Source organism: Hibiscus syriacus, unplaced genomic scaffold, assembly GCF_006381635.1.
Source record: "Hibiscus syriacus cultivar Baekdansim isolate YM2019G1 unplaced genomic scaffold, ASM638163v2 tig00113725_pilon, whole genome shotgun sequence".
In the NCBI taxonomy this organism is placed as follows: domain Eukaryota; kingdom Viridiplantae; phylum Streptophyta; class Magnoliopsida; order Malvales; family Malvaceae; genus Hibiscus; species Hibiscus syriacus.
In genome coordinates this window covers 1,659,036-1,671,038 of record NW_024063471.1, presented here as the reverse complement: position 1 = coordinate 1,671,038, position 12,003 = coordinate 1,659,036, and the positions used below count along the sequence as shown (strand labels likewise).

At 33.6% G+C, this 12,003-nt stretch overlaps 2 protein-coding genes across 2 annotated transcripts; one reads left to right on the top strand and one right to left on the bottom strand.

Annotated features, from left to right (window-relative positions):
* Window positions 1-705: 705 nt before the first annotated feature.
* Window positions 706-1,185, bottom strand: LOC120187393 (E3 ubiquitin-protein ligase RDUF1-like). Its single transcript, XM_039191120.1, has one exon. It carries the CDS (start codon window positions 1,183-1,185, stop codon window positions 706-708), a length of 480 nt encoding a protein of 159 aa, XP_039047051.1.
* A 3,901-nt stretch (window positions 1,186-5,086) lies between these two features.
* LOC120187392 (probable LRR receptor-like serine/threonine-protein kinase At3g47570) lies at window positions 5,087-8,269 on the top strand. The gene is made up of 3 exons (XM_039191119.1): window positions 5,087-7,607; window positions 7,735-8,138; window positions 8,237-8,269. The coding sequence occupies exons 1-3, from the start codon at window positions 5,087-5,089 to the stop codon at window positions 8,267-8,269; spliced, it is 2,958 nt and encodes a 985-aa protein (XP_039047050.1).
* The last annotated feature ends 3,734 nt before the right edge of the window (window positions 8,270-12,003 follow it).

Sequence of the window (12,003 nt, the reverse complement as noted above, 5' to 3'; positions counted from 1 at the left end):
GAGTTGATGCAATTTCATCACACGTCCATCGAACCAGGAAAATTAACAATCTAATCATTTGTTTGGTGGGTGCATTTTTAAGTGCATTAGTATTTCGAGGTGTGTAAATTGGCAAATAGTGGTATTAGTTAATTTCCTTTTCACCCTTTTGTATCAGAGTTGAAACATAATTGTAAGCAAGTGTGTTTATCTGCTTTTGTAGGTGTCGATGTTTCCCTTAGAATTCTTAACGAAGTGATTTCTTTTAAAAAAAAATCCATCTTTTAGTCACCATTCAGGTTAATAGTTGCTTTAAACAAAAAGTATCAATTACTTGAGGCAAAATTAATAAGATAAAACTCACTTTCACAGGTTATCCAAGAATTACAATGTCTTCACGAGGTACAATATTCAATGAATTACATGGCAGACTCAGAGAAGAACGAAAATCAATGGCCAAAGAAACTACAAACCAAGACTAAATCATAGAAACAATCAAGTAAATTCATTCATAGGGTTTTTGGAAATTACAACGCATGATGATTTTTCGCTCAGCCAATATGATTTTTGTTAACATAATCATAAAGTCATGATCAAAGCAGAACATCTCGTTAAAAAACCTCTTTAAACCTAAGTGGAGGAAAAGAATTCTACCCGACAATCAGGAAATAAGTTTCAATAAGGTCCACACTAAACACAATAACACCCAACAAACCCGAACTTCGTTTAAATTGGCATCTCAAATTGGCAAAGAGGACAGTGGTGACTTTCTTTCAACCAGTTGTCGATGCAATGATCGTGAAAAGTATGAGAGCAAGACATTCGAGAAGCTGTTGAACCGATCTCGATTTCCTCGAGATATATGACGCAATCCTCGCCCTTCACTCGCCGCTTGTTCCTACTTCGTTGGTATTCATCTTCGTCTTCCACTCGAACCCTTTTCAAAATCTTCTTTACCGACGACTCATTCGCCTGAACCATGCAGTTGTTTCCCGACAATGCCGATTCCGCCAAAGCTCTCCTTAGCAAATCCCTTTCCTGGATGAAGTGTTGTGTAACTTTGTCGATGATATATACGCTCAAAGGCAGCACCTCACGTCCCGTGTTGTAATCACCCTTTCGGATTGTGAGCGCGTGATGGATGATGTTATCAAAGACCATTCCAAATTCAAGAGATGCTGGGTCGACTGGAAATCTCCTTAACATGTTGGCAATGATATCGCGACCCTGTTTCTCGTGTTCCAAGATACGGATATTGAAGCGAAGAGTTTGCTGAGGGAAGTGAATCAAATATTCAGTAAACCGATGATGTAAACAGTCATGAAGGCAGATTACACTATCGAAGGTGATGATTACTTTGATTTGAACGGAATGACGGATGGGATATTTTTCTGGTACAGTTGCATAGTATCAAAATGTGGTTGCGAAATTTGTCGCGGTTGCGGTCGCGATGTCGCAATTGCGGATACTGCAGATGTTACGTATTGCATTGCGGCTTTCGCGGGCGTGATTTCTTCTTAAAAAATACATCAATTCTAAAAATTTCCTTGTCGCGTTGTGCCGATATTGCGTCGCAGTAACCTTCAAAACCATTACAATAAAACCGATACGCTCCGTTGCGGCCGCAATTTAGTACTATCACAGTATGAGCTTGGTAAAGGTCAATCAGATGTATGCCATCAGGCAGATGAGAGAACGATGCCATGGAATGGAATGGAATGGAATGGAATGGAATGGAATGGAATGGAAGAGATTAAACTTGAGCAGAAAGTTTTTCTTTGTGTTGGGTTAAATTAATTGTGTGGTATTTATAGAAGTATGTGTGGCGATAAGTGTAATTTATCAACGGTCAACAACATTTTATTGATATATTTTTTAAGTTGAGAGTTTAATTAAATGTAATTTTGATGAAAATGCTCGCTTCAAATCTTTGTAAGACAAAAATACTTTGTTGAGTCTAACCAATTAAAATTTATTCCCACATAATAAAAGTATAAAGGCTTACATGAAAATTTAGAAATAATTCAACATATTTTCAATTAATTTTAGTCATATATATATATATATATATATATATATATATATATATATATGTGTGTGTGTGTATTATACTTAAGCTTATGATGTAATTTTTTGTTTCCATTTTAATTAAAAAACAATTAAATTCATTACACATATCTTACTAAATATAAATTCATTACACATATCTTACCAAATCGTCAATAAATAAATAATAAATTTAAAATCCATTAAAAATAAAATTATATAAAGTTATTCTAAATTTTTTAAATTTTAAGGATATAAAATTTTAAATATATATTAAAAATTATTATATGAAGTATTAATGTGTTAGGAATTATATAAATTTTAACAAATATATGAAATGTTTTTCTTTATTATTTTTATGTAGAAAATTTTATTATTTTCTGTATTTATCCATCTGATTGTACGTTTGTGTAATGCTTTTTCTTTATTATTTTTACATAGAAAATGTTATTGTCTTTTGTATTTATCTGTTTGAAATTATTGTAAAAAAGTAAGTTTAAAAAGACAAAATATTCATTATACACATTATATTTCAAATTAAAAAATATAAAATTTAAATTATATTTACATTTATTAAAACTAAGATATATAAAATATATCACTTAAACTATAATAAAAATATAAAAAATATTTTAAAATAAATAATTAATTATAATAAAAATATATTTTATAATAACTCACTATTAATATTTTAATATATAAGTAATGAATTTTATTTATTTTTAAATAATTAAAAATAAATTATTAGGTAATAAATTATTTTTTAAGAATTTTAATATTAAATTATTAAAATAAAATGTAAATATATAATTAAGTGGAGCCCATGCATTAATAAGAGTAAAATTATAATTTGATCCTAAATGCAAAATTGAAAATGAAAAAACTACAAATCTTAGCTTTTGTGGTTAGCTTGAAACCACCGTTTCCACTGCAATATTTTTTCAATTTTTATGCGTTTAGCATTGATTTTAATTAAAATTTTACTTATATTTTTTTTTCTTTCTTTTTTTAAAGGTGATAATTAGGGGTGCTTATCATGTGAGACGATAGTGAGTTAAGCACTGCTCAACTCGTGTTCTTTAAAAAATTAATTATTCGACTTGACTCATTGCTTATTAAGCTCGATAAAATTTTGCTCAGCTCATGCTTGTTAAAAAAATTTATTACTTGACTCGTTGCTCGTTACTCGACTCGTTACTTGTTGAACTCATAAATTTTTATCTTATTTTCTTAACTATATAAAATCTATTAAATTAATAACCAGTGGATCAATGATTATTAATTAATACTTTAATATCTTTCTAGTTGTTTATTAGAAAATTAGTAATAATTAGTAATTTAGTATCTTTCGTATTTTCTGTTAACAAATTAGTAATTAGACTTTCTTTTTCAAATGAAATAATTTTTTAAGGTAACTAATAAAAAATTTAAAAAAAATTAACGAACTGCTTATAAACTTATCGAATCGAGTTAACTCAAATCAAACATTTATCAAATTTTAATCAAATTGATTTCAAATAATTCACGAACTCTTCAACTTATTAAACACCCCTAATAATAACTCAGAAAGGTAAAACGCATATAAGTTAATCATAAGTGGAAATATAACCCAAAGCTCTGTGGGTAAAAGTCACATACTCTAGGCAAAGCTAAGACACCTTGTAATTCCCTTAATAAACAATTTTGATAAATGATTTAAGAAGCTAAAACAGTTTCTATCATCACCAAAATGATGTATTATTTATTGGAGTTCATCGTTATTATTACATTCCATTATTGGACTAAGATTGAACTCAAGTTCAATCTATGAAATGCTCTTTTGATCTGACCAATGGCCAAAGAAATGAAGAACCAAAACCATAATCAATTAGTTATATATAATCTATCTTGAATCCATGTTTATCAATTTATGGTGAGTTAAATACTTAACACGGTGCGGCGTCTTGGAAACTCGCTTAGGGGGAGAAACCCTCCTTGGAATTGTATGGAGGAATATGTTTAGATCCATGCAGGTGCTAAAACCGGGCTTCTTTCGGAGAGCTGGCATTAACAGACAGACTCGCTTACATGCTGATCCATGGGGCAGTGTCCGACAAGTTCAGTTTCATTCCACATATTTGGATGGACTCGCTGATCCGATTTTATGTTCTTGTTGCAGAGGACGTAGAGTGCATCCTTGTGTTATCTACATTCTCAGCAACTGTGCTTTCTGATTTCATGTAACATTGAGATGACCAAGTAGACAATATCTCCGAAAAACCAAGATGTATTTTGCACAGTAAAAAACATGATCTTTAATTTTCTCCAAATTTTATATGCCAAATAACTTATCCAAATACATTTTAAAATAATTGCTTCTTAATTAAAGCGATCAAGTGTAGAACAAGAACAAAGACAAACTTATTTCAAAAGCATTAAACTACCAGAAATGCAAATTAGTAAAATCTATAAGCGACGTAGCTATAAAGAAACTGGAACAATAGAATTGCAGGCCACGACTTTGGTTATCAATTAATTAATAAATGGTTTGCTAGCTAGCCATAGTAAAGTGACGTTGAAGATCAATAAACTAATATTTTATTTTAACATAACGGAAGAGACAAGAGGGCAATTCTCAACAGCTAATCATTCTACATTCACATTAGAGTTCTGAATTTTAAGAATCTCGACAAATGGCATTCATTCAAGGGTATCCATTACGTTATAATCGGTTGATGTTATTTTCAAGCATCTTGAAAAAAATATGGAGCTTAAAGTCGAACAAAAAAGTCCAACCCAATGTTGAAAAACATTAAATTTGTTGACAAGAGGTAGAGCAGGAGTTTGAGAAGTATTTGTTCTGCACAAGAGATGAGATTAGTCTCGTCAACTAAGAAACAAGTTCAGATTGATGGAGTTGCCGAGAAAGCAAATGAAGTCTTCTTTCGTGGTTTTATTTCTTCTCTCATGCTTCAACTTGCTTGGTTTAGCAACAGCAAGCCATGTAGTTAGAGGAAACGACACTGATCAACAAGCCTTACTACAGTTCAAATCCAAGATAACTGGTGATCAGCTCAGGATTATGGACTCCTGGAACAGTTCCATTCACTTTTGTCAGTGGCGTGGCGTTACATGCGGTGGTCGTGAGCATCAAAGAGTCACAAAATTGGAACTGCAATACCTCAAACTCTCGGGGTCTATTTCCCCATACATTGGAAATTTGAGCTTTCTCACAGAGTTGAATCTCACGGGGAACAGCTTCTACAGTCAAATTCCTCAAGAAATCGGTCGTTTAAGAAGATTGAAGGTATTAAGAATGACCAATAACTCCATTAGTGATGCAATTCCTTGTAATTTATCTGCTTGTTCTAAGCTTATATTTGTCAACATGAGAGGCAACCAGCTAATAGGAGAAATACCTGCTTCCCTGGGTTTCTTGTCAAACCTGAAACTGATGAGTTTTAGCAACAACAGTTTAAGAGGGAGTATCCCGCCTTCTTTCGGGAACTTGTCATCCCTGCAGGAACTCACTTTGTCGATTAATGAGTTGACTGGGATCCTACCTGAAGCTCTTGGACGACTGACAAATCTTTCATATTTCACGGTAGCATCAAATGAAATTTCTGGTATTGTTCCTATTTCAATGTTCAATCTCTCCTACCTTGGATTATTTGATATTACTGAGAATATGATTCAAGGTACTCTTTCTTCTCACATAGAAATTAATATGCCATATGTTGAGTTCTTTTCAGTAGGAGGAAATCAGATATCTGGAGAAATCCCGATTTCAATATCTAATGATACAAATCTGAATGTACTTCAATTTGCTGACAATAGACTCAGTGGGAATGTTCCATCATTAGAAAAGCTAGATAAACTGTTCAGATTATCCTTGTTCCAGAACCATTTGGGATACGGGAAAGATGGTGACTTGGACTTTCTCTGCACTTTGGTCAACAATACGATACTAGGAACTCTATCTATAACCCAAAATAATTTTGGAGGGATGTTTCCTGAATGCATTAGCAATTTTTCTACCACTATTTTTTATTTATCAATGGATCGGAACAAAATATTGGGAAGAATACCGGATGGAATTGGAAATCTCTTCAACTTGGAGACTCTGGGGGTAACACAAAATCAACTATCAGGTCCGATTCCCTTTGACATTGGAAGGCTTCATAAGCTCAAGTTATTTTTCACTAGTGGTAATTTTCTCTCTGGGACCATTCCCCGTTCTATTGGAAATTTAACGATGTTAATTGAATTTGCTTTAGATTTTAATAATCTTCAAGGGAATATTCCTTCAAGTCTAAGTAATTGTCAAAATTTGGTCCTACTAAGTCTTGATCATAACAATCTTAGTGGATCAATACCTCATGAAGTACTTGGACTCTCAGCCTTGTCCATTGTACTAGATTTGTCATCAAATTATTTGACTGGTGAACTTCCTGTTGAAGTAGAAAAATTGAAAAATCTAGCTAGATTGGATATTTCTCAAAATAGGTTATTTGGTCTGCTCCCAAGCAGCCTTGGTAGCTGCGAAAGTCTTGAGTACATGTTCGTTGATGGAAATTTGTTTGAAGGGCCCATTCCTTCATCTTTTAGTTCATTGACGGGCCTTATGGGATTAGACGTATCTGCCAATAATCTTTCAGGTGGGATTCCAGAATTTTTTGTGAACTTTAGAGTATTAAATTATTTAAATCTTTCTTTCAATAATTTCGAGGGAGTGATACCAAGTGAAGGGGTCTTTAAGAATGCAAGTGCTATATTTGTTGAAGGAAACAATAATCTCTGTGGAGGCATCCTAGAGTTAAACTTGTCCAAATGTAACTCAAAATCGTTAGTTAGAAGATCAAACACTTCCCTTAGAATTGCAATTATTTTTGTGATTTTAGGGGTGACTTTGATTTTCACTTGTCTCCTCATCTTGTGGTTTAAAAAAAAGAAAGAGCCCATGCCAACAACCATCAATGCAGAAAATACATTTTTGCACTTATCATACCAAAGCATCTTAAGGGCCACAGATGGTTTCTCTATGCAGAATTTTCTTGGTTCAGGAAGTTTTGGTTCTGTATATAAAGGAATTCTTAAAGAGGGTGGAGCAATTGTTGCAATAAAAGTGCTTAATCTTCTAAATTATGGAGCTTCGAGGAGTTTCTTGGTTGAATGTGAGGTCTTAAAGAATATTCGACATCGAAATCTTGTCAAAGTGTTGACATCCGTTTCAAGTGTCGATTACCAAGGCAATGACTTTAAAGCATTGGTTTACGAGTTCATGGAAAATGGAAGCTTGGAGAATTGGTTACATCCATCTATCGACGTGAATGAATCAGAGACGACAAGCAAGATGAGCTTTCTCCAAAGAGTTAATGTGGTCATTGATGTTGCTCATGCACTGGATTATCTGCACAATGGTTGTGAGACATCGATTATTCATTGTGATCTCAAGCCAAGCAACATTTTACTTGATAAGGAAATGATTGGCCATATAAGTGACTTTGGTTTATCAAAAATCCTTTCTACAGACATACTTAGCTACTCTACTAATCAATCAAGCTCAATTGGATTGAGAGGAACAATTGGTTATGCTCCACCAGGTAAACTCACTTTATTCATTTATCCCATTATTTGCAAGCAAAACATACAATATAATTTTTTTCACATATCTAGAAGATTTTCCTTTGCAATTTTTTTACATGTAATTTGTGACAAATATAATGGTAGAATATGGCATGGGAGGCAAGTTGTCGACAAGAGGTGATGTGTATAGCTATGGCATCCTCTTGCTTGAGATGTTTACGGGGAAAAGGCCGACTGATGAAAGGTTCAAAGAAGGTTTAAGTCTTCGCAACTTTGTTAACGCATCTCTTCCTGGACAAGTGATTGAGATTGTAGATCCCATTCTTCTTCAAGAGATAGCTAAACACGAAATAGTCGCAGACATCACTCTCAATGGAAACATGGGAAATGATAGATATCTTCAGTGTTTGAATTCGATATTCGAAATAGGACTTATTTGTTCCGCTGATTCACTAAGTGAGAGGATGGATATGGGGGATGTTGTTTCCAAGATTTGTTCTATTAGAGATAAGCTTCTTGCTCAACTTCATATGCTGCTCAATCAGCAGGTATATAATAAAATCTTCTTATGCAGAAGTAAACAACTTGCATTATTCTTAAAAAAAAAATCAATGATTAGATGACTTTGGTACATTAAATTTTGCAGGTACCCATGGTGCCATATTATCAAAGGAATTGAGGGGTTCTTGTTTGTGGTACCCATAGACTCGCTTTGGTACACCATTTTGAAGTTCAGTAGTATTTTCAGGTGTGTAAATTGGCAAATAATGGCACATGTTTTAATCTGGGTTTGTATAATTGTTCGATCCCCTCTCTCCCTTTTGTATCCCAGTTTAAACATAACAATATCGTGACAAACAGGTGCGTTTTCGGCTTTCGTAGGTGTCGATATTTTCCATAGAATTCTTAACGAAAGGTAGCTTTAAACAAATAAACATAAATAATCAATTACTGGAGACAGAAGTAATAACATACGTAGAACATTCACATTCATAGGTTATCCAAGAAGTACAATGTCTTGATGAACAAAAAAAAAAAGAATAGCAATTACTTAAAGAAAAATAATAACTAAATAACTCATTAAAAATCTATCTGAACCTAAAGGAGGAAAAGAATACATTCTACTGCTAATACAGAAAATAAGTTCCGGTAATGTCTACACCAAACAAAATAACACTCAACAAACCCAACCACATCCTTGCAAACTATACTCATGCAGTGCATCTTGATGAATAAGAAACAAATAAAACTTTGTCTAAGTTGGCATATCAAATCGGCAAAGAGGACAGTAATGACTTTCTTTAAACCAATTCTCGATGCAATGATCGTGAAATCTATGAGAGCAAGGCATCCGAGAAGCTGTTGAACTGATCTCCATATCCTCGAGACATAAGACGCAGTCTTCCCCCTTCACTCGCCTCTTTTTCCTGCTTCCTTTGGATTCATCTTCGTCTTCGACTCAAACCTTTTTCAACATCGTCCTTACCTACGATTCATTCGCCGGAACCATGCCATTGTTTCCCGGCCGTGCCGGTTCTGTCAAAGCTCTCCTCAGCGAATCCCTTTCCTCGAAGAATTGTTGTGATACCTTGTCGATAATATCTACGCTAGGGGAAGTATCTCACGTCCCATGTTGGAATCACACTTTCTGATTTTGAGTGCATGATGCATAATGTTATCAACGACCATGCCATATTCAAGCCATGTTGCATTGACTCGAAATCTTCTTAACATGTCGGCAATGCTCTCGTGACCCTGTTTCTGATGTTCCAAAATACGGATATTGAATCGAAGAGTTTATTGAGGGAAATGAATCATACTTTCAATAAAACGATAGTTTAAACAGTCATGAAGACAGATTACACGCTCGACGGTGATGGTTACTTCGATTTTAACAGAACGATGAATGCGATATTTTTCTGGTATAGTATGGGGTCGGTAAAGGTCAATAAGGTGTATGCCATTGGGTAGATGAGAGAACGAAGCCATGGAAGAGACTAAACTTGAGTATTTTACTAGGTTAATTTCATCGGTGGAAATATTTTTTAGATTGAGCACAAATATGTTAGCAACACAAAATTTTTAAATGGGTGGACACCATCAGTAAAATAAAAAAATAATCGAAGAAAATTCGAATTCAGAGTGAATATGTGCCCACCCTCAAATATAGGTTGCTCCACCACTAAATTCCATATTTTATTTCAATCAACTAATAATTCTATCAATCAACAGATAATTCCAGCAAATAAACACATTAATTTAAATATTTGTCTTACCACGACCACGGCCACGGCCACGAACCTAACCAAACCGACTGAACGAAGGTAGTGACGGCGCGCATACAAGAGACTTGTTTCACCACATTCACTAAGGAATGGAAAAGCACCCTTTAAAATACTTAATCAAAGACATTTTACTTTTCAATGTGAGATATGTACTCTTACTCCCTTTGCATTTCCAATAATCCCCACAAAATAGGAAAGAATTTTTTTTGAAAAGAAAAGGAGTTTAAATTTAAAACGAAAGAAAAATGGTAATGAAATTAGTTGTTTAAGCACTAATGAACGTATCTGGAACTAGTATATAGTGATATTAAGTTATTCTTCTCTAAGATAAGTGTCAAGCGTCGTTTTACTCGTCAAATAAATTTCTCTTCTCAATATAAAATAAATAGAAATAGGTAGTATAGTGGAGAAAAGGGTCAATCCACGAGGACTTAGAAATTCCTGATGCAATTTTATATCGATTTCAATACAGGAAACTGCAAGAAAAATAAATAAGAAAATGGCGTTTGCGAATGAGAGATGAAGAAAAGTAGAAAATATAGATTAAAATTGAAGAAAAATAAAAGAAATTGTAAATAGAGATTTAAAACAATAATGAGAAAAACGCTTCGAGCTAGTTTTGTTTCAATTTCGTTTGATATCAAAATGGATTTTTACTCTGGGATTCATGACGGTTACAGTCTACAAGGCCCAACCCATTGTAACTTGTCTTTCTCTTTGGTAATCGATCTTCCCAAATCACTCTTCGAAAGTCGATTCTTGAATGGACTAACCACAACTATTTTCCTTAGAACAAACAAATTAAGTTTTGGAAAAGCCCGACTTGGATTATGTTGTCTCGTCGAGAATCGAATCCGATCTCAATTTTCCTAGCGAACCGTCGCTAAGTGTGTTCACAGGAAGTCAAATATGCCACAAGCCGATCCTTCCTCCCAACTATAAATTAAAACAACATCCAGACCAATGTTGACTTTTTGTAATGAAAGCGTTTTAATTTTGAAAGTAAGGCCAATTACCAAACTAATTAAACAGAAAATCAAGAATGTAATCTGAAGGGTCTTAAGTGTTTTTCAATTCTCACATTTGGAATTGAGTCGTTGCTAACTCTTGGCTAAAAAAAATTAGCTAAGCATGATACGAATCATACTTGGCATGTTTTGTGAAAATCAATAAAAACTTAAAGTAAAAACAAAAATGAAAATAAAGAAGGAAACTTTATAAAATCGAAAATAAAATAATAAGAAAAAAATTCAAGATGTCCAAGCCTTACCCTAAGAGGGTATTTATAGGCTTCTAAATCCTAAAGATAAGAAGGAATTCAAAATGAATATAATCCTAGATCTCAAAGATAATTCAAATGTTTTCAAATTGAAACTTAGAAACTAAATTTCCTAAAATATCTCTTCAAATCGTGTTGACTAAGCCGCTTCCAGAATCTTCCTTGTGCTGACTGAACCATCTAGAAACTGCGACGCCAGACCTAGTCATGCCCAACATCGTGCCCATTGTCTCCAGCCTCAATTATAAAATAAAAAAAAATACAAAATGCACCCTTTTGCTCCTAATTTTGGAAAACAGCTCACTGCATGAAAATAAATGAAACACAACCCAAATCAACAGTGATAAATTAACAAAAGGGGAGAAATAACAAGTAAAAGTACCAATTTAAAATGCTCATCAAATTCGCCCTCACTTGTCTCATGCATGTCCTCAGGCATGCTTTGATCAAATTAGTCAAAACTCAACCTACCTTCCTCAACTTTGTCTCGTATCAAAGTAAATTATGCAAGTCAAGTTCACAATAATTACCCAAATCAAGATATCAATCAATTGAAATAACATATGTAGGATCAAGTCAAACAAAAATTGTAACGTCCGGTCATTCATCAATCTTAATTCAACCTAACTCAATTCCTCACAAAGGTTCACTTAATTCACTCAATGTGTTTTGGGTGCAAGAATGCTCAAAGTCAGAACTAAACATGAATTCCGTTAGGCTTGTAATACAATCAAATCTCCACTATTTAATAAAAACAACATGCAAAGATCATTGGGTCTTTAAAAAGGGTGTAATGAGGCTTAGGTAAATATGGGGAAAAAGGTTAGAAATGAAGTTAATAATCAAGAC